The sequence below is a fragment of the Elgaria multicarinata genome, chromosome 2, assembly GCF_023053635.1.
Source record: "Elgaria multicarinata webbii isolate HBS135686 ecotype San Diego chromosome 2, rElgMul1.1.pri, whole genome shotgun sequence".
Classification (NCBI taxonomy): Eukaryota; Metazoa; Chordata; class Lepidosauria; order Squamata; family Anguidae; genus Elgaria; species Elgaria multicarinata.
This window is the reverse complement of record NC_086172.1, coordinates 166,046,754-166,072,579: the sequence shown is the minus strand read 5'-3', so window position 1 is coordinate 166,072,579 and position 25,826 is coordinate 166,046,754. Positions and strand designations below refer to the sequence as shown.

General features: G+C 46.7%; 1 protein-coding gene across 1 annotated transcript in view; it reads right to left on the bottom strand.

The window, feature by feature from the left end:
• AMN (amnion associated transmembrane protein) overlaps positions 1 to 25,826 on the bottom strand; it is a 109,457-nt gene that overhangs the window by 1,691 nt on the left and 81,940 nt on the right. Inside the window, exons 7-12 of the mRNA XM_063118492.1 lie at positions 22,717 to 22,952; positions 19,526 to 19,663; positions 16,690 to 16,798; positions 7,562 to 7,644; positions 6,634 to 6,820; positions 2,228 to 2,402 (exon numbers count right to left, since the gene is read on the bottom strand). Of these exons, the coding sequence (XP_062974562.1) occupies positions 2,228 to 2,402; positions 6,634 to 6,820; positions 7,562 to 7,644; positions 16,690 to 16,798; positions 19,526 to 19,663; positions 22,717 to 22,952 (928 nt within the window). The remainder of the gene's footprint in view (positions 1 to 2,227; positions 2,403 to 6,633; positions 6,821 to 7,561; positions 7,645 to 16,689; positions 16,799 to 19,525; positions 19,664 to 22,716; positions 22,953 to 25,826) is intronic.

The window sequence follows — 25,826 nt, the reverse complement described above, 5'->3', positions numbered from 1 at the left end:
GGGTCCATCGCACCATTCACCTATTAGGTCTGCATTTTAATAAAAGAAAATACGCCGTCTCCCACGCTCCGCTTGCTTCGACGGTGACGTCATGCGCGAAAGCACCTGCGTGATTTAGTGGCTAGCTTCAGAGATTACTTCCCTGCACCTAATCCTGAAAACGGATGGAGAAGGAATCCTTTTGAATGTGGTGATGTACAACTAACTATCTGCGGAAGAGCAAGATGCACTTGTTGACGTGACTTGTGATGGTTCATTGAAATCATTTTTCAAAGAATATAGACTGGACCAATTCTGGGTGAAGGTTTTTCCTGATTATAAGCAGTTAGGTGAAAAAGCTTTGAAGCATCTAGTTCCCTTTTGTTCCACATATCTTCGTGAGCAAACATTTTCAACATTTTGTTATTATGAAGAACAAGCATAGAAATCAGCTTGATGCTGATCCAGATTTGAGATTAAAAGTAGGAAATATTGAACCGGATGTGGAAGGGATTGGTCAGGACAAAAAGAGTCATGATTTCTCCCATCACATTTAGGTTTAGTAGCTGCTAGACATGTCATAATTTGTTCAATTGTAAACTAGATGTTAGTAAAATTAAATTCGTCTTTAGAGAGCTTCGGCTATTGGGCGGTATAAAAATGTAATAAATAAATAAAATAAATAAATAAATAAATATTGCTAACTAAATCATTGTCATTTTTGTGTGGTAATATCACAAATATCACAAATTTTATGGTCTGTTTTTTAGTATGCCTAAAATCCTTTGCTTATTAGGGGCTGCCCCTTATTTTCTCCAAAAAATTGCTTTGCACAGGTAACTACCATAGAGATAACAAAATTTTCAAAAGTAGGGGGTCCATGGCTTGGCATTTGAAAAACAAGGGGTCTCTGCAGTACTTAGCTAATTGGGAACCACTGCTCTAAATGGCTTGGGGCCAGGTTACCTGAACAATCATCTCCTTCCGAATATACATTCCCAGACCCTAAAATCACAAGTCAGAGGCCCTTCTCCAGGTGCCTCTGCCAAATGAGTTGAGGTGGGTGGCTATTAAGGAGAGGACTTCCTCAGTTGTGGATTATCCTTTCCAGAGAGGTTTGCTTGAAGCCTATGTTGTATCTTTGGGACACCAAGTGAAGACCTTTTTATTTCCCAAGGCTTTTTAGCTCTTCAGTTTTAAAAATAAATAAATAAACAGACAGATACATTTTCTGGTTACTCTGATCCTATATATAAACAGTCTCACATTTATTTCCTTCAAACACCCCATCCATTAAAAAAAGAAAAAAAGAGCAAAAATGTAGGAGGAAAAGGAATTGCTTCAAAGGAACGCCCGGCTTTTCAAATTCACATCACAGGGAAATGCACACTATATTATCAATGATGAAAGTTTGGAAGGTTTTTTTGGGGGGGAAATTAAACAAAGCTGCTCTTTTATTGCTAGGAAACGCTAATCAGCTTGACATGAGCAAGGAAAACAAGCAGAGCCCAGGAGCTTTGGTGCCTGGTAGAAAAAAGGAAGACTAGCATTAATGAACAGGAACATCTCAAGCAAACAGAGCATGAAGCATTGGTTTGCCAGCTGGTGGAACACACAGAGAACTCATATTACCCTGGAGCATGCATAGAAGGGGGCAATTGGGACTTCAGCTGGGTGGGTATGTATGCATACACCGTGACCAGCTGCTACGCCTTCTTAGGCATCTGCAGCCTGTGTTTACAGGGCCCTATTGAGACGGTGATCAGATGCTGGTCAATCTCGGGCAGAGCACAGGGCCGTCATCTGGCAAACCCTCTCCATCCAATAGCATGGGGCCTCCTCCATATTCACTGAAAAACTTAGGGACTGTGCAGTGCTGGCCCTAGGAAGGAGAAAGGGGGGAAAAAACACTACCATAAACATGAGGATGTTGTCAGCTGTGTGATCTGGCAGAAGCCAGAACAGTTCTGAGCTGGTATATGTCTTCTCCAGAAAAAAAGGGAAGCCATACAGCCTTTGCAGGAGAAGACCGCCTAAAGTCAGTCTAGCTCCGCCTTCCCCAACTCAGGGCACTCCAGATGTGTCCGTCTACAACTCCTAGCATACCCCAACCAGCTGGATGTTGTAGTACTACACACCTGGAAGGCACCATGTTGGAGAAGGGTGGTCTAGGCAGCCAGAGAGGATGCACCACAGAGAGAGGAACCCTAATCCATTTCTTTCTGAATGGGTGGATCAGCCCCGTTACCTTAATGTCCCTTTCCTGTAAAGCAGCAGGCCAATTCCCAACAGCAATAGGATAAGGAGGAGACTGACAACCGTCACAGCAATCACGCTACCCGCAGGGCTGCCTGCTCCTTGAGTGCTCCAGTTACTGCCGGTGGCCGCTTGCAAAATGCCCGCCACAATGCTGAAGGATTCTCCTGCGAAGCAGTGAAATATTACAGCCTGAACCGGACGTCCAATATGTTTGCATGACATCAGTAACCGCTTTCTGGACCCCTCTCCCTCACCGCTCTCCCCAGAGTGAGGAAATGAAGGCAGCCGCTGAGCTCTTCACCCACTCTGCCCTTCCAGGGTTCTCGCCACAATGCTCTTTATTTATTGCATTTCTACCCCGCCATTTTTCCTCCAAGGAACCCAAGGCGGCATACATAATCCTCCTCCTCTCCATTTTGTAAACCGCCCAGAGAGCTTCGGCTATTGGGCGGTATAGAAATGCAATGAATAAATAAAATTTTAATCCTCACAACAACAACCCTTTCAGGTAGGTTGGGCTGAGGGTCTGTGGCTGTCCCAAAGTCACCCAGTGGGTTTCCATGGCCGAGTGGGGACTAGAACTCGGATCTCCTGACTTCCAGTCCAACACTTCAGCCACTATACCACACTGCCTCTCTTTCCCAGAATCACAAACAAGCACGAACACCGTGGGACTATTCATTCACTCACAGCCCAATCCTGTGTTTCCTCAGGCCGAAGTTCCATTGTGTCCCAAGGGTCTTACCCTCAGGAAAGTGTGCACTGGATTGCAGTGCCATTCATTCCATTCACATCTTGCTGTACAGTTGTAAAAGCCCCTTTAGGGTGGCTAAGGCTAAATAAAAATCATAGCAGTCGATGGACACGCTAAAGCAAAATCATTCAAAATAAGAATGGCATAAATAGCACCATACAGAGCCATAGTCGCAGCCAATGTTACTATAATATATCGCAAGTCTGGCATTCTGTATCACGGGGTCAGGACTGGTGACCTCACTGTCACATGCTCTATATGGAACTGGCTTTGAAAGGGATTTGGAAGGTTCCAGTAATGGAAAGCTACTATCGCTGTATCTAGCTCAGTGCTATTTCTGCAGCCTTCCCCAATCCAGCGCCCTGCAGACGTGTTGGTCTACAACTCACATCGTGCTGGCTGTGGAAGATGTGAGTTGTAATCCAACACGTCTTCAGGGTGCCATGTTGGGGAAGTCTGCGTTAGAGCTTTTTGAATGATGCCTTGAAACTAACTGGGAGTCCAGTTAGCGCAACCTGCAAAGGGCAAGAAATGCCACAACCTGGCACCGTTTCTGATCCTGCAGCCAGTGGCAGGAGTGAGGAAGGGGCTGGCATGTGCCGGAGGTGGTGGGCAGACTGGCGCTCTGCAGGTATTTGGAAACCTGGCTCAGCTTGTCTAATAAGGGATGTAGCATGTAATATAATACTGCACAAAAGTAGCGAAAGGATCGTGCCTTAACAAGAGGAGCACCTGCCCTGCATGCAGAAGGTCCCAGGTTCGGTCCTAGGCATTTCCAGTTGAAAGCTAATGGCATCTACCAGAGACCCTGAAGAATTGTTGCCCGACAGACCTCATGGGGCCTGATGGCTGGCCTGGAATAAAGCAGCTTCCTTTGGTCCAATCCCCATTTCATCCATGCGCTCGCTGGGGCTGTTCACACCACACACTAAGCCACACTCAGTGGTTGAGTGTGGGTTGTTGTTGTTGAACCGTGCTTTAGCGTGTGGTCTGAACCCAGGACATTTTGCACAGGGTGGCTCATTAACCAGGCAGTGTGGCTTATTTTTCTCGAACAAGCCATCTTGAGGACACGTGGCTTGTTCAGGATGCTTAACAAGCCACACTGCATGGTTTAATAAGCCAACAAGCAGGAAATGACCTGGGTTCAAACAACACACTAAACCACACTTCAACAAACAACGCACGCTTCAACAACCCACACTCAACAACTGCATGATGATACTGTACACGGTTCTTGCGAGGATGACTGAGATCATGTGTAGAAGGCACCATGAACGCTAGAAAACGTCCTTATTGTCCCTTGAGGCCTTTGATAGGCCAAGACCTCCAGGCAAAAACTGTCACCCTGCTCGTCGGCAGAGTCAGACCCCTCAGGCTTTCTTTTACTGAGCTTTTAGGAAACCTTCGCCCAATGAGACGAGAGCGGCCAAATTAATCTGAGCAGCACATAAACGAAAGGCAGTCGGGGCAAAACTGAGAAGTTGACGCCTGACAAATCCACACCGCGGACGGATGTCTAAAACTGCATCGCCTGTTGAAACAGTGACTGAACGTCCCATGTACTGCTTCTAGGCAGACAGCTGAGCAAGGTGAGGGGCATGGCTGCCACTCTGGAGGCTTTGCACAGGACTGCTGCAAAAAGGATACTGGAAGCAGAACCTGAAACATTAACGGCACAATCCCAGGCACCTTTAGGCAATAAAAAAGTCGTACAACTCAGAATAGTTGTTTTTAAATGGATATTGTCTGTTTTGTTTGTATTTTATGCTTTTTATGGTTTCAAATTTTGTATATTTCTTTTTAATGTTCACTGTTTTTAACTTTTGTAAACTGCTCAGAGAGCTTCGGCTATGGGGCGGTATATAAATGATGATGATGATGATGATGATGATGATGATGATGATGATGATGATGATAATACAACTCCCAGCATTCCCCAGCCAGCATGGCTAGCTGGGGAATGCTGGAAGTTGTAGGCCTTTTTTCCTGTCTAAACATGCACAGGACCGTACCCTTGGGCGCTATTTCAATGGACTCTACCAGCAACATTGAACTTCTTTCACCATAAGGGTTGAACTCCATGTCAGGGAAGTTCTTGGGGGCTGCATTCCAGTGGACAGTGGCGCTGAAGCCAAAAGGGACAGGGCTCAAGGCAAAAGAAGTAGCCCTAAAATACAAAAAAATACCAGCATGTGGGGTTTTTTTAAGCTTAAAGCTCTGACTGCCTAAAACTAAGCCTTAGGAGAGGTGTTTCAACCCTTTTAGAATGGGGCCGGGGGGACCAGGAAACCACTGAATGGTCAGTGTTTGGGGGGAAAGGGGGTGGGACCAGGCATAGACGTGAGAGGCATATTTCATTAGGGTGTGCAACCAAAGAATTTTATTTTCTATTTTTTTAAAAAAGGTGAACATTTGTTGAATACTCAGTCAAAAAGGCCGTTATTTTTATTCATTTACCTATTAAAGACTGTATGTACTGATGCCCAACTCTGCATTCAGCTTGCCACTGCAGGTGGGGGTGGTGGAAATGAGGAGAAATGCCCCCCTCAATTCGATGCTTATTGCTTGAGACATCATTAGGGTGTGACTGGCACACCCTTTGTGCATGCCTAAGGGATCACGGAGCTCTCTGTGGTACCACAGAGGTCAGGATTTCACACACACACACACACACGCAAATCCACCATAGACAGCTTGACTCATCCTTCCATTGTGCAGAGATCCAGCTTTGCATGAGCACCCCAAACCCAGGACCAGGAAATTCTCCCATTCCTGTCCCAGATCAGAGCATTTGTCAGTGGAGGCTGGTGGCTCCAATTTTGGTAGGGCCATGAATCCATTCTAGTCCAAACTAGCCAGAACTCTGAAAGAGCTACCCAAGGTGCTGAACCCCACCCTCGAAATATGTGCAGGGCATTGGAGAGCTCCTTTAGAGATCTGGCTGGTTCTGGCTAGAACCCAGGATGGAATCCAGCAAGGAGAAGAGAAGATTGAGGGGAAAACACGATAGCACTCTTCAAATACTTAAAAGGTTGTCACACAGAGGAGGGCCAGGATCTCTTCTCGATCCTCCCAGAGTGCAGGACACGGAATAATGGGCTCAAGTTACAGGAAGCCAGATTCTGGCTGGACATCAGGAAAAACTTCCTGACTGTTAGAGCAGTACAACAATGGAACCAGTTACCTAGGGAGGTTGTGGTCTCTCCCACACTAGAGGCCTTCAAGAGGCAGCTGGACAACCATCTGGCAGGGATGCTTTAGGGTGGATTCCTGCATTGAGCAGGGGGTTGGACTTGATGGCCTTTAAGCCCCTTCCAACTCTAGTATTCTATGATTCTATGATCACAGCCTCACTGAAATTGGAGCCACCATAATCCACTATTTGTCCCTCTAACCCAGTATCATTTACTGTTCTGACAGGTAGCAGCATCTAGGTTCACACACAGCAACCGACTCTTTAAACTGGAGATGCCAGAGATTGAAGCTGGGGCCTTCCGCATTCAAAGCAGGTGCACCCTACGGCCCCTCCCTCAAGGAAGGCACCTGTACAAGGCATGACACATTGCCAGCAATATGGAGGCTTTGCATGGGGCCACTGGAACAAGGATCTACAGCAGCAAGGGCATGGAAAGGGTTACCGTGCTCGGCTATGTCCCTCATGATGTCTTTAGCCAGCTGTTCGGCGCGAGTCCCAATCTGTGACCCGGTCCTGTTGTCAACTAGCACAATCTGGATGAATGAGATGGAGCTGCGCGGTACGATTCCCAGGAAAGTCTGTGGTTCGTGCACCTTTGATATGGCCACTTGAACACCTGCATTCTTGGGCTTTGCAAAACGCAAATAACACATAACATACACACATAAAACACATTATAACAATAAATGAAGGGAATATAGCACATTTATAATTAATTGTATATTTAGTTACAATTATAGATAATTTTTTCTTAGTCTTTTTTTTTCTTTTTTTGATTAACTACCTTCCCCTAGAAGTTGTATTAATCAACTCTTCTTCTTCTTCTTCTTCTTCTTCTTCTTCTTCTTCTTCTTCTTCTTCTTCTTCTTCTTCTCTCTCTCTCTCTCTCTCTCTCTCTCTCTCAATCATACATAAGTAATGGTTTGATAATAATTGTTAGGGGATTGTTTGTATTCGTTATTTTTTTGTTTATATTCTTTTTTGTAACACTAAATAAAAAATAAAAAATAAAACACACACGCATGCACTGTAGCCAATCAGAAATGTCTGCAAGAATACTATGGAGTCGATCAAATGGAGCCAGCCAGTTCATTGGTCCACCTACTGGCCCACAAGATCCTGGGCAAAGGTCTTTCCCAACTTCCTGTAGCATTTTTATCCGGAGATGGCAAGGACTGAACAGGATATTAAGGCATGAAAAGGATGCCATACTACCAGGCTGCATCCCCTAGTATAATGTGCCTCTGGGCCCCCAAACTTTCTCTCCCTATTCTTGGATAGCTATTTTGTTATGGTTATAGTTATTCCCACACTGGTTGAGGGCCTCCACTCCCCTATTTAAATCATATCCAGGTTTAGAATGATCATACCAGACTCAGAAAAGTGTGGAGTATTCTGTCCCGGTACAGCTCAATGTCAAAACCATCAGAGTATTTCAAGGAGATGGTGGCTCCTGCAGTTGGAACAGAACAAGAGGAAATGACATAAAGAGAGTCATTGACTTCACAGTTGCAAGCAAGCTCCCAAAATATAAGTGGGCTGTCATAACACTAGCAGCTTGGGTTTATGGTGTTGTGGTTGTTTCTAGCTGGATCCTGATGCATCCCAGAGCAAGAGTCAAAGATCATTCTCCAATGTTGCTGCAATCCAATGAAGTTGCTTCAGATTTGGCACCCCCGGAGTACTTGTGGGACGGGGTTTGCGTGGCCCTGTAGCGTGTGACTTGGCTCACTTGCTGAAGCTATTTCTTCCGCTAGCACTTTCTTCTACAGTGTGCCTGATCTCTTGCAGGTGAAACGTTATGGCCTGGGTCTGTGAGGAGTGGGTGGATAAATGGTCTTCCCTCCTGGCAGGCAGCTGACTAGAAGCCCATTTGGTCCCTTCCAACCTAATGCTTGTGTGCACTTGAGTTACATGCATGTATACTCCCAGGTCAGCAAGTGCCGTACCACACCATGTGGGGGGGGGGGAATGAAGTTAAAATGTGACTATTAAACCCTGGTTCTTCTCATCCCAGCTACTTCTGCAAGACCATCCACATAATTTTGGTTGGAAGGCCCTGAGAAACTATGCAGCTGTGAAAGTGGAGGGATCCATAACTCAATAGGTCGAATCCAGATTTAGCCCTGTGCAACTGGGCTGGTGAAAGCAGGCCTCCCCATCCCATCCTCCCCATGTCAGTTCCCACCCTCCAACCTCCTGAAGTTGTTACCAAGAGGGTTCAGGGCCCCAACTGAATGGAGGGAGTTGTGGTGGTGTGGGGGAAGAAGAGATCCCTATCCTTGGGCAGAGACACCTTATGGAACTCACTACCACAAGATGTAGTGATGGCCACCAATTTGGATGGCTTTAAAAGGGGGGTGGATAAATTCATGGAGACAAAGGCTATCAATGGCTACTAGCCCTGATGGTTGTGTGCTATCTCCAGTATTCGAGGCAGTAAGCCTGGGTGCACCAGTTGCTGGGGAACATGGGCAGGAGGGTGCTGTTGCACCATGTCCTGCTTGTTCCTCCCTGGCCGATGGCTGGTTGGCCACTGTGTGAACAGAGTGCTGGACTAGATGGACCCTTGGTCTGATCCAGCAGGGCACTTCTAATGCTCTTATGTTCCCTGCACAGAGCCCTTCTGTCTGCAGAAGGCAGATTCTGATCCAGCCCAGTGATAATGAACGTAAGAAGAGCCATGCTTGAATCAGACCAAGGTTCCATCTAGTCCAGCACTCTGTTCACACAGCGGCCAACCAGCCATCGGGCAGGAAACAACAAAGCAGGACATGGTGCATCAGCCCCCTCCCACCCATGCTCCCCAGCAACTGGTGCGCACAGGCTTTCGGCCTCAAATACTGGAGATAGCACACAACCATCAGGGCTAGTAGCCATTGATAGCCTTCGCCTCCAGGAATTTATGAGCATGCTTTCTGTACAGAAAGTCCCCAGTTCAATCCACAGCTTCTCCAATTAAAAGGAACAGGTAGCCGGTGCTAGAAAAGATCTGTGACCGAGGCTCTAGGGTGGCGCTTCCAGTCAGAGTTCTGGGACAGGAGGATTCAGTGATCCGACTCGGTTTAAAGCAGCTTTGTGTGAGATGACTTAATGAGCCATCTTCATGAATAGAATCACTGCTGTTGTGTTGGTTACACAGGGACTGAGGCCCATTTAACTTGCTGCTATATCAACATTAATGGGACTTAGTCCTATTTGATTGCCGCTCTGCCAGGAGCACCATTTTGCAGACAGCAGGAGCATCTGTTCCTTCCTTGCACGGCTTCATCCTTTCTCCCTCACATCCTGCAGTCCTGTTCAGCCACTTGAACACCACGCATTCATGCCTAGATTCCTACCACCTCGCCATTCCTCCTTCCAAATTCTAAATTCTGCAAGAATTGAGCCGTTGCATCTGGAATGAGGCAAGCGAAGGGAGCAGGTGGAATGCAAAGAAGCGACCATGTTACTCCGCTTCTGAAATCTCTTCATTGGCTTCCAATTCACTTCAGAATCCAATATAAACTTCTCCTGTTAACCTTCAAAGCTTTTCACTGTCTAGCTCCTTCCTATCTCTCCTCTCTCATCTCACACTATTGCCCCGCTCGTGCTCTTCGCTCCTCTGATGCCATGTTTCTCGCCTGCCCAAGGGCCTCTACTTCCCTTGCTCGGCTTCGTCCATTTTCGTCTGCTGCCCCTTACGCCTGGAACGCTCTTCCAGAACACTTGAGAACTACAAGTTCAATCGCAGCTTTTAAAGCTCAACTAAAAACTTTTCTTTTTCCTAAAGCTTTTAACACTTGATGTTGTGCAGACTTCTACTGTTACTTTCTACTGTTAGTTTTACCCTACCCTGTGCCTGCTTACCCTACCCTGTACCTGTTTGCATTCTCTTCCCCTCCTTATTGTTTTACTATGATTTTATTAGATTGTAAGCCTATGCGGCAGGGTCTTGCTATTTACTGTTTTACTCTGTACAGCACCATGTACATTGATGGTGCTATATAAATAAATAATAATAATAATAACAACTATAGATTTCAATAAGTTTGAATTTTCATGGCACAGAATCAGTGGGCATAGGGTGGCACAGGGTGTGCCCAGCCATGTCTTTACCCATGGTCATCAACCAGGATGATCAGGGGTCTGGAAACAAAGCCCTATGAAGAGAGACTGAAAGAACTGGGCATGTTTAGCCTGGAGAAGAGAAGATTGAGGGGAGACATGATAGCACTCTTCGAATACTTAAAAGGTTGTCACACAGAGGAGAGCCAGGATCTCTTCTCGATCCTCCCAGAGTGCAGGACACGGACTAATGGGCTCAAGTTACAGGAAGCCAGATTCTGGCTGGACATCAGGAAAAACGTCCTGGCTGTTAGAGCAGTACGACAATGGAATCAGTTACCTAGGGAGGTTGGGGGCTCTCCCACAGTAGAGGCCTTCAAGAGGCAGCTGGACAACCATCTGTCAGGGATGCTTTAGGGTGGATTCCTGCATTGAGCAGGGGGTTGGACTCGATGGCCTTGTAGGCCCCTTCCAACTCTGCTATTCTATGATTCTATGATAAGGCATTAAAATGGCAGATCACTGAGCTGTACATACCCTTGGAGGGGGTTGAATTAGTTGATTAGTTTTTCCCTGGAGGATTAAATAAAAACAACAACATAGCACAGGGTTTCTGGAAGATGTTGTTTTAATTGCTTTTAAAGACTCGCCTAAGCAACATATGGTGACACCCTAAAGAATTGAGTTTTCATATGGTAATTAGGAATTGGAAACACTGCACAAACACACACACACACACACACAACCCACCCTCATTTGCCTCCCAGGTAAACTAACAGACAAGAACCATATGGAGGAGGAGAAAGAAATGTCACTAGCCTGTTGGACACATTTTTCACTTTAAATTGCATTTCAATTTAGGTCCATTACTGTTGCCTTCAGTTACTCTCGTTCCCAACTGTGGATTGGCATGAGTTCCTAGCAGCTGTACTCTGGCAATAAAAAAAATGGGCTGAAATTATTTAGTAATTGGTTATCTTCCACTTCTACGCAGGCTGAGATGATGATTATCAGCATGAGGTATAGACAACACACCAAGGGGCTTTGGGTCAGCTGGTGATCATGCTTTATCTCCATGGTGCGGAAAGCTTCCATCCGGTGATTTCTGGCTATTGTTGTGGGCACTAGAACAGTTCAAGCCAGGGTTTTTTTCTCTGGTCTGTTGGCAACCCTAGTCCTAGGATGGAGCCCTGTCTGTCACAAGCCAGACTACCAGTATTTACCTGAATACTGACTCACCTGCAGGACCAGAAAGGCCAGCAGTATAGGCAGGAGAGAGCGGCGTTATCAGGGCCTTGACCCCAAACCCATGTCCAGCGATTGGGGACCACTTGAACCAGAGGGCCCCAATCCAGGGATCCTCGGTGACTCAAGTCCTTGAGCTGGATACCACCAAATGGCCAGCATCCTGTCCCCATGGGCCTCACTCTCCATCAAGTCCACTTGAATATGCCCAGCAAGAGGTTTTGAAGAAGAGACAGAGACCCTGTTCACAACGACACACCAAGCCACGGTGGTTAAGCATTTTGAACTAAACATTATGGCCTAGCGTGTTGTGTGAACCATGATTTAGTGGGTCATATGAACCATTCCTAACATGGTGGCTACATAACCATGGTTTAAACACGCTCACTAACCATTTGCTAGAAAAGGGTTAGTAGCCTAACCATGGCTTAGCATGTCATCTGAACAGGCCTATTTTGTCTCCTTTTCATAGAGACTTTAGGTCTCTCCATTTCTGGACAAGGCCTTGGGGATGGAAGATTGAGTCAGATCCAGGGAATATGAAAGGGCTCAGTAAAGACCAAGCACTTGTTCAAAATGAGTCATCAGCTCCCAGGGACCTATCCAAGGTACTGAAGCACCTATCTGTGATGGCTCCGGTTTCCAACCTCTGAGTGGATCCTCAGCTCCAGCCTGTCTGTCTTCTGCTATCTGTTCTGGGCCCATTTATTTTCAACTCCTCTTTGAGCTCCACCTCACCAGTCCTGGACCCTGGCCAGGTTGTGGAGGCTTAGCGTGTTCCTCTACCTCTCAGGGACTGAGAATGTGACCTTGAACATTCTCCTGAGCCTTCAATTTACACGGGAAGCTCAGAGGTAGTGAGAGTGGGCAAGCTATCTTTCAGGGAAGCTTGGCTGCCATGACTAACCTTCTCACTGAGGAATTACAGATGAGCTTCTGAAGAACTCCAGCGTTCCCTGGAATACAGTGCGGAAAGCGAATGGTCTACCATGTCGCAGGCAGGAGGCAAACTCAGAGTTCCCCAGCCCCTGCACGACAACTCAGACTACTTCCAGGATTAGAAGCAATATGCCTCTGAATAATAGTTGCTGGGGAATAGGGATTTGTCCCGCTTGCACCTGAGCAATTTTTTTCAGGCAAAGCTCTCATATTCCCAAGCTTGTGATCATATCCCAGAGAGGTCCGCCTAGCGCCTGCATTGTGCTCTTTTTGGCACCAGGTGAAGACATTTTATTTTCCCCAGGCATTTTAGTTCCCCAGTTTCTGGTTTAAATCTTTGCACTGCTGCTAGCTTCTATTTGGTTATTATTTTTATTGTTTCTACTGTAGTTTTAAACTTTCATATTGTATTGTATCATTGTATCAACTGGAGTGCTGGGCTGAAAACAACAGGATGAAATTTAATAGGGATAAATGCCAAGTTCTACATCTAGGAAATAGAAACCAAAGGCACAGTTACAAGATGGGGGATACTTGGCTCAGCAATACTACAAACAAGAAGGATCTTGGAATTGTTGTAGATTGCAAGCTGAATATGAGCCAACAGTGCGATATGGCTGCAAGAAAGGCAAATGCTATTTTGGGCTGCATTAATAGAAGTATAGCTTCCAAATCACGTGAGGTACTGGTTCCTCTCTATTCGGCCCTGATTAGGCCTCATCTAGAGTATTGCGTCCAGTTCTGGGCTCCACAATTCAAGAAGGACGCAGACAAGCTGGAGCGTGTTCAGAGGAGGGCAACCAGGATGATCAGGGGTCTGGAAACAAAGCCCTATGAAGAGAGACTGAAAGAACTGGGCATGTTTAGCCTGGAGAAGAGAAGATGGAGGGGAGACATGATAGCACTCTTCAAATACTTAAAAGGTTTTCACACAGGGGAAGGCCAGGATCTCTTCTCGATCCTCCCAGAGTGCAGGACACAGAATAACAGGCTCAAGTTAAAAGAAGCCAGATTCCGGCTGGACATCAGGAAAAACTTCCTGACTGTTAGCGCAGTACGACAATGGAACCAGTTACCTTGGGAGGCCATGGGCTCTCCCACACTAGAGGCCTTCAAGAGGCAGCTGGACAACCATCTGTCAGGGATGCTTTAGGGTGGATTCCTGCATTGAGCAGGGGGGTTGGACTCAATGACCTTATAAGCCCCTTCCAACTCTACTATTCTATGATTCTATGATCTTGTATTTTATGGTTTTAATTGTTGTGAACCACCCACAGAGCTTCAGCTATTGGGTGGCACAGAAACGTAATAAATAAAATGTGCACGTTATACAAGCACATTTGAGGGCAGGGATATGCATTTTCACGCCTTAGTAATGGAAGGAATTACACAGTTGGGTGGATACTTTAAAAATTGTGCTCCCGTTCGAACAACAACAAAAGAGCTTCAGCTATTGGGCGGTATAAAAATGTAATAAATAAATAAATAATAAAAGCTCACCTTCGGAGACAAAAATGAGGCAGACTGAAGTCATAGGCATGTGCAGCACATTTCATTAAGGTGTGCACCCAGGGATTTTTTTAAAAGGTGAGCATTTATTGAATACTCAATCATAGAGGACACTTTTTTTTAATTCATTTCTTTATTAAACTCTGAAGACACTGATGCCCTACGATGCATTTGGCTTGCTTGGCTGTGGAAGGGCCATTGCAGGTGGGGGGAGGATTGAGGAGACGCTTGTTGCTTGAGACATTAGGGTGTGCCTGGGCACAACCGGCACAACCCTCACACACACTTATGACCAAGGTTTAAGGTGGAGCTTGGAGAATCAACAAGCTCAAGCTTTGCTGATTCTCCCATGCCTATTGGGGAACAACAGCTGTTGTCGTCATGTCCTACCTGTGGGCTTCCCAGAGGCATAGAGGATGCTGGCCTTTCTGATTCAACAGCTAATTTCCCCAGGTTGCTCCACATGAAACTCACCTGGGGAGCCAGTAGCGTTTATTAGAGCATTGGATTAGGACTGGGGAAATCAGAGTTCAAATGCTGACTCAGACACAAAGCTGACTCGCTGGGTGATTTAGGGACAGTCACTATGTCTCAGATGAACCTACCCCACAGGGTGGTTGGTAAGGATAAAAAATGATGGGGGTGGGAGAACTGTGTATGATGCCCTGATTCCATGGAGGGAGGGTGGTCTATAAATAAGTATGGAGAAGTGGTCTCAGGAAGTGATTGTCTCTCACAGGCTAACCTACCTTGCAACCTTCTTCTGTAGATGAAATGGGATAATCCCATAAATGTCCTTTGGAGCTCTTAAGAAGAAGGACAGGGAAAAAAATACATTGGCTCCCCATGCAGTTAAGAGCTCCCATTTTGAGCTTCCATATGATTGTCTAATGTATAAAGAGTCAGGTGTGGCGTAGTGCAGGGGTGGGTAGAAATTAGATCTCCAGATATTTGGACTTCAAATCCCAGCAGCCCTGACCATTGACCATGCTGGCAGAGGCTTCTTGGAGATGCTCCAAAACATCTGGAAACAGTATTAGACTGGGGAGACACATACCCACCTAGCCAACAAGTACACAGAATGAGCTTGGGCCACTCTATTACGCTAGTCTACCTTACAGGGTTGTTGTGAGGATAAAATGGGGGTCGGGTGGTGGAGAAATATCCATGGACTTCTCAAAGGATAGACAAAATGAAAATATACTTAATCACATTTTTGCAAAGGACTCAACAATTTAATTTTCGGTTGAAAATTCCCAGGTCAGTTATACCAACTTAGGAGTAAGCCCTATTGAACACAGTGAGTGTTACTTCTGAGTTGACATGCTTAGATTTGCACTGTTAATCCGATTTATTTTTGACCTTCCCAGTTATGGTTGCACTCAAATGTGAGGTTTTTTGTTTTTTATTTAAAGATGCAAAACTAAACAATTTCATCTTAAGCTTTGAGCGTAAACCTTGATCAGAGCCTGGGTTTGCAAAGGGTGTGCTAGAAAAGATGCTGAAGGGAGGGAGGGAGAGAAAGAAGGGGGCTTCACTGCACCACAGGCCTGGGGCACCAATCTGGTTGGTCAATGTCCCCTGGCCCTGGCCCGCGCCTGATCATTTGGTGGTTTCCTGAACTTTGCGCACATTTTTCCTCATCATAAAAAATTGAACTGTCTTTTCTAAGGCTTAGTTACTAGCCGCAAAAGCTTATGCTACGACATGCTGCCATTTCTTTTGCCTTTGCTCCCCTACACCCCCTTGCCTTGCCCCCGCCCCCCGCGAGAGTTTCTCTGAAATGGAATTCAGTCCTCCACCTGGAAACGGTATCCAGCCCCTGTCCTATGGCAAACTCTCCCTGCATGTGTCACGACACAGCCCAAGAGGGATTCTTGTGCTGTAAGGTGTTTGTTTTAAAATCTCTCTTAAGTCAAGCTGCAAAAGCAAAGGCCTGGTTCAAAATGCAAAAGGTATGATCTCTTGTTTGAATTTTAAAACCATATACAGAGAGCTGCTCTGGCTGATCCTGTGCAGACCCGGCCGCCAAGATAAAAACACGCTAAGCGTCATTACACGGAGTCAGACCCTTGACCCGTCTAGCTCCGTTTAGGAACCTGGTTGGCGAGTGCAGCTCGACATCGTTCATTGGTTCAGTCCCCGGGGCTTTGTTCTGTCTTCTGCTAGCTGGCCTGACGCGGCCTGTGCGGAGTTCGCCCAAGTGGTGTGCATTTTTGGTGGCTTTGTCTTAACGCAAATTACAGGCGCAATTTGCGCAGATTTTCATACCTTGTGCAAATTGGGCAAAGTACAACTGCAAATTGTGCAAATTGTGCAAAATATACAAATTTCAGTCACGATTTGTGCAAATGACAGCTGAGAATGACGACGACAACAACAACAACAACAGCAACAACGTATAAAGTCCCCAGAATTTGGGGAAATGCAAGCTGAGTGAGGCCTGCCATGGAAGCACAGCATGCACCAAGAGGGCCAGATTTCCCGAGGATGGACATCCCTAGGTCTGGATTGCTTCTACACAGACTCCAGGGTTTCAGAGAAGAGTCTTCCTGAGCCCTACTTGGAGATGCTGGGGACCGAATTGGAGACCTTTGGGATGCAACGCATGCGCGCTACCATGACTCATTCCTGCGGCTACACCTGTTGACAGAGCATATGGCAAGGGAATCAGTTGCCCATAGGCACATATCCCATGTGCAAGGGACTGGTGGAAAGCTCCCCTACCCAGATGCAACAATAGCCAGCCTTCACTCACCACATATTTCACAGCAATGACCGATGGGTTTCAGTGGGTCCTTGCACACAGCTGCTGGGCATTGATTCCCGGAATTCTGGAGCAAGGCAGCACAGATTCTGTCACGGACCTTAATAAGAAAAGTTAGATGATTCACTGAAGAAAAAGACTTGACTTTCTGATATCTCCAACACAGGCAACCAAAGGGTACCATAGAAAGAAACCATTACCCTATTGTCAGTCTGCTTGGGTTGGGACCATAGAATCATAGAATAGTAGAGTTGGAAGGGGCCTATAAGGACATCAAGTCCAACCCCCTGCGCAATGCAGGAATCCACCCTAAAGCATCCCTGACAGATGGTTGTCCAGTTGCCTCTTGAATGCCTCTAGTGTGGGAAAGCCACAACCTCCCTAGGCAGCTGGTTCCATTGTCGCACTGCTCTAACAGTCAGGAAGTTTTCCTGATGTCCAGCTAGAATCTGGCTTCCTGTAACTTGAGCCCATTATTCTGTGTCCTGCACTCTGGGAGGATCGAGAAGAGATCCTGGCCCTCCTCTGTGTGACAACCTTTTAAATATTTGAAGAGTGCTATCATGTCTCCCCTCAATCTTCTCTTCTCCAGGCTAAACATGCCCAGTTCTTAAGCACGACTCCACCATGAACCCTCTGTCGCTGGAATGGTGGAGTCGTGCTTAAGGGCTGTTTGGATCTCGTCCTTGGGTGAAAAGAACAATGATCTAACATGATCATCCTGGTTGCCCTCTTCTGAACACGCTCCAGCTTGTCTGCATCCTTCTTGAATTGTGGATCCCAGAACTGGACGCAATACTCTAGATGAGGCCTAACCGGGGCCGAATAGAGAGGAACCAGTACCTCACACGATTTGGAAGGTCTCAAGAGTCAGTTTATGAAGCAGAACACCATCCCCAACACCCCTTCACTTTCTCTTACACGCACACAGAGCTGGAACTGCTCAGCAGAAGCTGTGCCTAGTTATAGGAGACTGGTGGAATAACAGAAAAAGCGCCAGTGTTTAGACAGAGATAGGGGTTGTCTAAACACATGGAAAGCCCTGGGGTGAGCTGTGTCAATTATACAATGCAGCAGCCACCATGCAGCCACCCTGGGGCTTTTCGGTGAAGCTGAGAAGAAAAGTCAGGGACTTACCCTGACTTTTTTGTCCGGAGCAAGGTGAGTACGGCACATCCGCCATCTATCCTCACTCCAGAGTTGTGGTGGAGGCGTATGGCAACCCATGATTGGTCGCCATCCGCCAGGGCAGGGGGCAGGCCCGGCGAGCCTAATGGCCGCTGGAAACCCCATGCTGCCTCCCTTAATCTAGATTACTTGCCGCCACCCCCGCACCAGCAACACCATGGGGTTTGGCGGTGGAGTGATGCCAACTCAGCGCCGTGAAGACCTCCCACAAAGATCCAAAGCAGAGGTGGTACTATATCATAATCCCACTGTTTTCAACAACATTCTAACTGGAACCAGCATAGGATTACAGGTTATTAAACATTTCCTTCCAATACGGTTGGTTCACAGGTGTCACTGCGGGACTTTCCAGAGAGGGGTGGCCCTTTTTCTACCTATGTTGGAAGTATAGGCATTCAGAGAGCAAGCTAGTTTATTCATGTAAATACTAATATAAAGCCCATGTTGCCATGGTCCTGCTCCTTTCCTGCTTTTTTGCCCCTCTCCACAGAGGGGCTCATGAATAATGCAAATGTGGCACAAGCATAATGAATCCTCCCCTCAGAAATGTGAATGTGGTGTGGCCCCTCCCCCATGTGTCCTGATTGGCTGCCTCCGTTCCCTTCCCCCTCCCCGTTGCTGGCGGCGACAGCCTAACTGTGTGGCTGCACCCAGGGAGCTGTAGTTCCCCAACTGCCTCAAGCTCCTGGCCAGGGCACGGAAACATACTGTTTGGCTACTGAAGCTCGAGCTTTGAACTTTTTCAAACTTTCAAAATTTTCTTCATGTCTACAGGGCTCAAGCTTCAGTTTAAAACAAAAATGAGCAAAATCAGTCTGGTAGATCTCGAGTAATAAGCCTTACACTACTGTAAGATTTCATAGAATCATAGAATAGCAGAGTTGGAAGGGGCCTACAAGGCCATCGAGTCCAACCCCCTGCTCAATGCAGGAATCCACCCTAAAGCATCCCCGACAGATGCTTGTCCAGCTGCCTCTTGAAGGCCTCTAGTGTGGGAGAGCCCACGGCCTCCCTAGGTAACTGATTCCATTGTCGCACTGCTCTAACAGTCAAGAAGTTTTTCCTGATGTCCAGCCGGAATCTGGCTTCCTTTAACTTGAGTCCATTATTCCGTGTCCTGCACTCTGGGAGGATCAAGAAGAGATCCTGGCCCTCTGTGTGACAACCTTTTAAGTATTTGAAGAGTGCTATCATGTCTCCCCTCAATCTTCTCTTCTCCAGGCTAAACATGCCCAGTTCTTTCAGTCTCTCGTCATAGGGCTTTGTTTCCAGACCCCTGATCATCCTGGTTGCCCTCCTCTGAACATGCTCCAGCTTGTCTGCGTCCTTCTTGAATTGTGGAGCCCATAATTGGACGCAATACTCTAGATGAGGCCTAACCAGGGCCGAATAGAGAGGAACCAGTATCTCACGTGATTTGGAAGCTATGCTTCTGCTAATTTGTCCAGATGATGTTTGAAAGATCATGAACATATAGGACCTGGTTCCCCTCCCTCCTTCACTGGATCAGCAAGAGAAGACCCCACAGAAGACTCCACCTGCTGCACTGATGCTTATATCTTTGTGACGCCCTGGGCCTTGACAGAAAAGAGTCTGCCTACCCCTGACCTTGGAGGGTGCTAGAGGGCAAGAAGCTTACCGCAGCATTTCCACATTCACAGCCAGATTTGTCTGGACACCTGGTGTTCAACAACTGGAATGTCCCCTGCCCATGGAACTGTAGCTTTGCAGACGAGCTCTGCATGTATTCTGCCAGGGCGCTGTCACTGGTGAACTTCTAATTCCAGTTCATGGATGAAGGGTGGGAAACAAAACATAGAGATCCACATTTGTAGCTAGCAGCAGGTCAGTTCGCTGAATCGCAAATTGCAATCAAAATGGTTTAATTAAAGCCACTGCCGGTTCCCTAGGTAATATAAACTGCTGCAGTTCTGCACCAGCAACCACATAGTTTAATGGAGAAAAGCACGGCTCTGAGACTTCATATAAGCATCACAATAACCGTGGCGTTAGGCCTGATTCACACAAACAAGCTACCATGGACTGGCCATGTGAAATCCAAAGCAGGTATGAAGGCTGATCAACGTTGGAAACTTGGGCCCCCATTTATGGAATGATCTCCCTGATGAGGCCCGCCTGGCACCAACATTGCCATCTTTTCAGCGCCAAGTTAAAACTGCCCTCTTCGCTCAGGCATTTGGCAGCATGGAACGAGTCTTTTTGATCAGGTCCTGGATGGCCTCTGGCTGATGGCTTGAAATTGTTTTAGATATACGTTGTTGTGTGTGCTATCCGTTTTACGCCTTTACGGGGACGGTTTTATACTTCGTATAATGCATTTTAATGGTTTTTAATTTTGGGGAACTGCCCAGAGAGCTTCAGATATGAGGCAGTATAGAAATATAATAAATGAACTGAAAGGACATTGCAGATTATCTAGGATTCCAGCACACACACACCTTGCCCAGTGTAGGGTCTGCAGTGCAGCTTCTTTGACAGGAGACTGTCCAGACTTTGCTTAAATACCTCCAAGTGAAGCAGAGCCCACCACTTCCTGAGATAGTCTTTGCCACTGTCAAACGGCCCTCACTATTAAGAAGTTTCTCCTAACGTTTTCCAAAATCTGTTTTCCTGCAACTTCCACCCATTGGTTCTAGTCCTGTTGATGTAGTCCTGTCCTCTAGAGTAGCCTTCCTCAACCTGGGGCGCTCCAGATGTGTTGGACTGCATCTCCCAGAATGCCCCAGCCAGCTGGCTGGGGCATTCTGGGAGTTGTAGTCCAACACATCTGGAGCGCCCCAGGTTGAGGAACGCTGCTCTAGAGCAACAGAGGACAACTTCTACATGACATGCCAACTTCTGCATGACAGACTTTCAGATATTTGAAGACCAGGGTCACGTCTATATTTGATGACTGCTGTCATGTCTCCCCTTTGGCCTCAGCTAGACCTAGTGGTCTAGCAACACAGAGGGGTGAAGATCCCGCGTTATTTATATGGAGAGATCTCCCCCTCTGTTCACACATGGTGCGTGACGACCTCAGAGGGAGAGGCATCGCGCCCGACATTTTTTTTTTAAAGAGGCAGGAGCGCACAAGCGCTCGTGCGCAAAAGGTAAGTCCTTTTTTAAAAAAAAAATTCCCCCGCTCCCCCCACCCCACCCCCAATGGGCGCAGAGCTCCTGAGGAGCTCTGTGCCCCATGAGCGGGTCCCAGCTCCTCGCGAGGAGCCGGGACAAACCGTGATGCGCGGCCACACGTTCCAACCAGAGACTGTGGAAAAACTGGGCCTAAAGTGGAGGGCGAGATCCCGGGGCAAGAGAGGGATCAGCCTTCCTGATCCCAGGATCCCCTGTGCGTCATGTGGACGCACAGGGACGATCCCAGGGATCGCCCCAGGGTAAAGCCCCATCTAGCTAAGGCTTTTGTCTAAACACACCCAGCTCTTTCAACCATTCTGTAGCTTATGGGCCATCCCATAATTGGGCCTCGCTGGAGTCTATAAACATGTCTACAGTTGTATTAAGGTACACTTTAGGAATGCTGGTGATGAGGATGTTTTTATAATAAACTACTATTGTGACCTCTCCCTGGACCGACATAAGCCTGTTCACATGGGGTTCTTAGATCACCATATTTCCCTTGTGGACTATGAATCTCCTGAGCCCTCAGCGACACTATTTGTCCTATAGCCAACTCCCCAGGTCTTTTAAAGGCCCAGGAGCTGAATGGTCATATGAGCTCCCCCTACTTCCTCTTATTTATTTATTTGTTTGTTAATTTATTATATATTTATACTGCCCAACAGCCTAGGCTCTCTGGGCAGTTGACAACTAAAACCATAAAATCCAATTTAAAACTTTAAAATCACTTTAAAAAACCAGAATAAGTTGCAGTCCAGGGAAGGCTTGTCTAAAGAAATATGCTTTCAGGAGGCGTTTAAAAGATATTACATTTTCCGCCTCCCGGACCGCACGAGGCAAGGTTTTCCAGAGCGTGGGTGCCGCTACAGAGAAGGCCCGCTATCGAGGTTCTTCATGACAACATGACAACCGCTCGTGCTCTTCGCTCCTCTGATGCCATGTTTCTCGCCTGCCCAAGGGCCTCTACTTCCCTTGCTCGGCTTCGTCCATTTTCTTCTGCTGCCCCTTACGCCTGGAACGCTCTTCCAGAACATTTGAGAACTACAAGTTCAACCGCAGCTTTTAAAGCTCAGCTAAAAACTTTTCTTTTTCCTAAAGCTTTTAAAACTTGATGTTGCGCAGACTTTATACTGTTAGTTTTACCCTACCCTGTGCCTGCTTACCCTACCCTGTGCCTGTTGGCATTCTCTTCCCCTCCTTATTGTTTTACTATGATTTTATTAGATTGTAAGCCTATGCGGCAGAGTCTTGCTATTTACTGTTTTACTCTGTACAGCACCATGTACATTGATGGTGCTATATAAATAAATAATAATAATAATAATAACAACAACAACAACAACAACAACAACATTCTCTTTGTCTTGGAATGATGTGCAGGGCCTCCTCTGAAGATCGTAAATGTTGCCTGGGTGAATATAAAGGAAGGCGGTCTGCTAGGTTTTCTCAGTTGGAGTGCATGCTCTTCTCCCCTGGGAAATGTATATAGGTGGGCAGCTTCCCAAATTCAACTGGCTCAGAAAAGAACGCCAGTATGTCTGGAAGCAGCTCAGTCGATTTCCCCAGGCAACCCAACGTACACTGGAAGAAGTTGTCTATCTTCAGTTGTAACCTTTTAGGGTTTTCTTTTTGAGAACTCCAAAAGTGATGGAGCAGAATCGGTTTCATCCCACAAATGTCCTTTTTTACCTGCCCCGTTATAGAAATGCTCCGAAGCTGTATCATCTGCTCAGGTGACTCGATGTTCACTCGGAAGGACGTTTCGGGCCGAAAGATAACATCGTCGTATTGGCATGGGACACGTTCTTCATCCACGGTGAAGATCGACTTGCCCTGATCTAGGTTGTCCCAGGAGGTTGCTGCCTGCCACAATGTGGGGTCATACCACTGGTAATTATCTGCACTGGTAAATGTGACTTTGGAGGCTAATAAAAGAAAGACAATGACAAATACAGTATCAGAGCAGTACATGGAGCCCATTTCGCTTCACTGATATATTTGTTCATAAATCCAGATAGAATTAATGCTGAGATTATTTTTTTAAAGTTCTGCAGGCACATGGGGTAAATGGCCCACTCTATGTGGTAAGACGGTTCATATGAATGGCTCTTGTTTCTCATAATGAAGGATAATTGAGAGCAAGGACTCTAGAAATCATCCTGGACATATTGACATTTTAAATCACAGAATACGACCTCTAGTGCCAAAGCTTATAGCTCCCCTGAAATCCTATTATCTAAGTTTTCATTACTAATAGAGAGCACTTCCAACTATGGCATTCCAAGAATTCCAGGATCCTTTTCTCTCTCTCTCTCTCTTTCCAAATTGCTTTCTGTTTTTTGGCCTTGCATAATACGGTGGGAAAATCTCGGCACCTAATGCATCACTGTCTGTCTGGATCTACAGTGATTCTCATGACGTCAATAGGCGTGTGTGCGAGAGTGTTATCGGATCTGTTAGAGTTTTGTGTTTCATGCATGGTAAAGGCACCACTGCTGAAGCCATTACACAGAGAGGAAGCAGCGGTTAGGCACTCTCCATCATGACTGGATGCCACTTCAGCTGAGAGCCCCCTCCCAGCCACCAAAAACAGAATCATGGAATAGTAGAATTGGAAGGGGCCTATAGGGCCATCGAGTCCAACCCCAATGCTCAATTCAGGAAGGGGCAGCCTTTCCATTGTGCTTAGATCCAGCTTGATCTCCTGAACTTTGTATCTAAGTGTCTAGTGCATGAGTTTGGTTTTTTTTTTTCCCCTCCTCCCTCCCAATCCCTTTCCCTTTTGTGCAGTGTCTTTTACAATGTAAGCCCACAGGTAGGGAGTGTGTTATTTCTGATCTTTGTAACCAGCTATAGAAGCTTTTTCAGCTGAAAAGTGGGGTATGCTTTAAGCAAGCAAACAACTAAATATCTACTCTACTGTGTTGGAGCTAAACTAAGATGATAACATTCAGACATGATGACAAAATCCATTTCTTCATCATTGATCACCTTGATCTGGAGCCCCATGTGCAGTGCATAATAATTTCCTCCCTATCGCGCCAGCCAAGGAGAAGGCCAGAACAGTGCTGGGGTGGGTGGGCTGGAGGACATGTTCCTGGAAGTCCGGGAATGCGTCGTTCTAGGCCCTCCCAGCGCCGATCTGGGCCTTCTCCTTGGCCAGCGTGATCGTGCCAATCAAGGGGAAGGCCAGATTGGCGTTGTGGGTGGGTGGGTGGAGGATGTGTTCCCAGACTCCCAGGAATGCATCCTCTGGGCCTTTTCCCTGGTAAATCGGGGCCCAGCCCCGGTTGCCCCGGAGAAGCCCTGTTTTTCCAGAGGTCTCCGGGGTTTTCCGGGTCATCTGGTCACCCTAACAGAGCTCTCTCAAGCTATGGCCCAGAGCTAGCCCTACCATTAGGAAGAATGAGGCAGCTGCCTCAGGCAGCAGATGATGGGAGGTGGCAGGAAGGTGTCAGAGGATGGAGAGCTGTGGGAACACACAACCTGCCCTGTGCCCCCTAAGCTAGCCTGCTGCTTTCTTTTGAGGTAGATGATGCTGTCTCATAGCCAATGTCAAACAAAGATTGAACTGCCACTCCAACCAGCATTTGTAACATGTAGGGTGACCATATGAAAAGGAGGACAGGGCTCCTGTATCTTTAACAGTTGCCTAGGAAAGGGAATTTCAGCAGGTCACCTTTGTATGCATGCAGCACCTGGGGAAATTCCCTCTTCATCGCCACAGTTAAAGCTGCAGGAGCCCTGCCCTCTTGACCAGATAGAAAAGAGGGCAGGGCCCCTACAGCTTTAACAGTTGTGATGAAGAGAGAATACATCAGGTGCTGGAGCAGAAAACTATGAGTTGAAAAAAAAGTGTGGTTAAGTTTTGGAACTTAGACCACCCCCCACCTTTGCTTTGTACTTAGGGCAAGTTCTTCAGCTTCATCCATTTGCTTTCTGGGAAATAGATGCTTTGTGTTTGGCCATGACCACCAGAACAACCATCTTGTGTTAGTGCCCACAACACACACTGAAATTTCCAGATGTTCCTACTGGCCCCAGAAGGTTGGAGACTCCTGAGCCACTTCTTTGATCCGGGTGCTGCTCCACAGCTAATGGTTGGAGCTGAGGGATGCAATCGTTTTTGAAAACAACCAACCCGACATGGTGAAAAGGGGATATAGATACAACGATTATTGCAATATCTGGTTTATTACCCCAGACATATTAAGAGAACACCATGTAGAACTTGTAGAAGTCGCCAGAGAGGATTTTCCACAAACAGCATGTGAATAAGCCCGTGGGAAGCTATGGATGACGATAAACATGACAACTTTATTAGCAATGTGTTAGCCACTGGTTTTTACCCAGCCACCGTTCTCTGCAAGTGCAACTGTAAACATGCCATCCACGAACTACATCCCACAGTTCCTCTGCTGGGGAATTTAATATGAAAATAAACAATACACAGGGGTTGCTGTACACAGTATATTACTGAAATTCATATTTAATTCATTAACAACCTTCTTTCTGTTTAATATTAATGTAGCTGTCACATATTTGCACTTAATGCAGTATACTCATAAGACCCATTGACCGCAAGGGCCTTGCTGCAGAATTTAGGCCTGGCTCCTGGTCAACTTAGAATGCACCGGACCATACTTTCCCCCCAAAACCGACAGATAAAGCCTCAACATCCCATTTATCTAGAGCTCCATATGCACTCCACAAGAAACTGAAGGTGAGTTGGCTTCCCTGTTCACCATCTGTCAGGGATGCTTTAGGGTGGATTCCTGCATTGAGCAGGGGGTTGGACT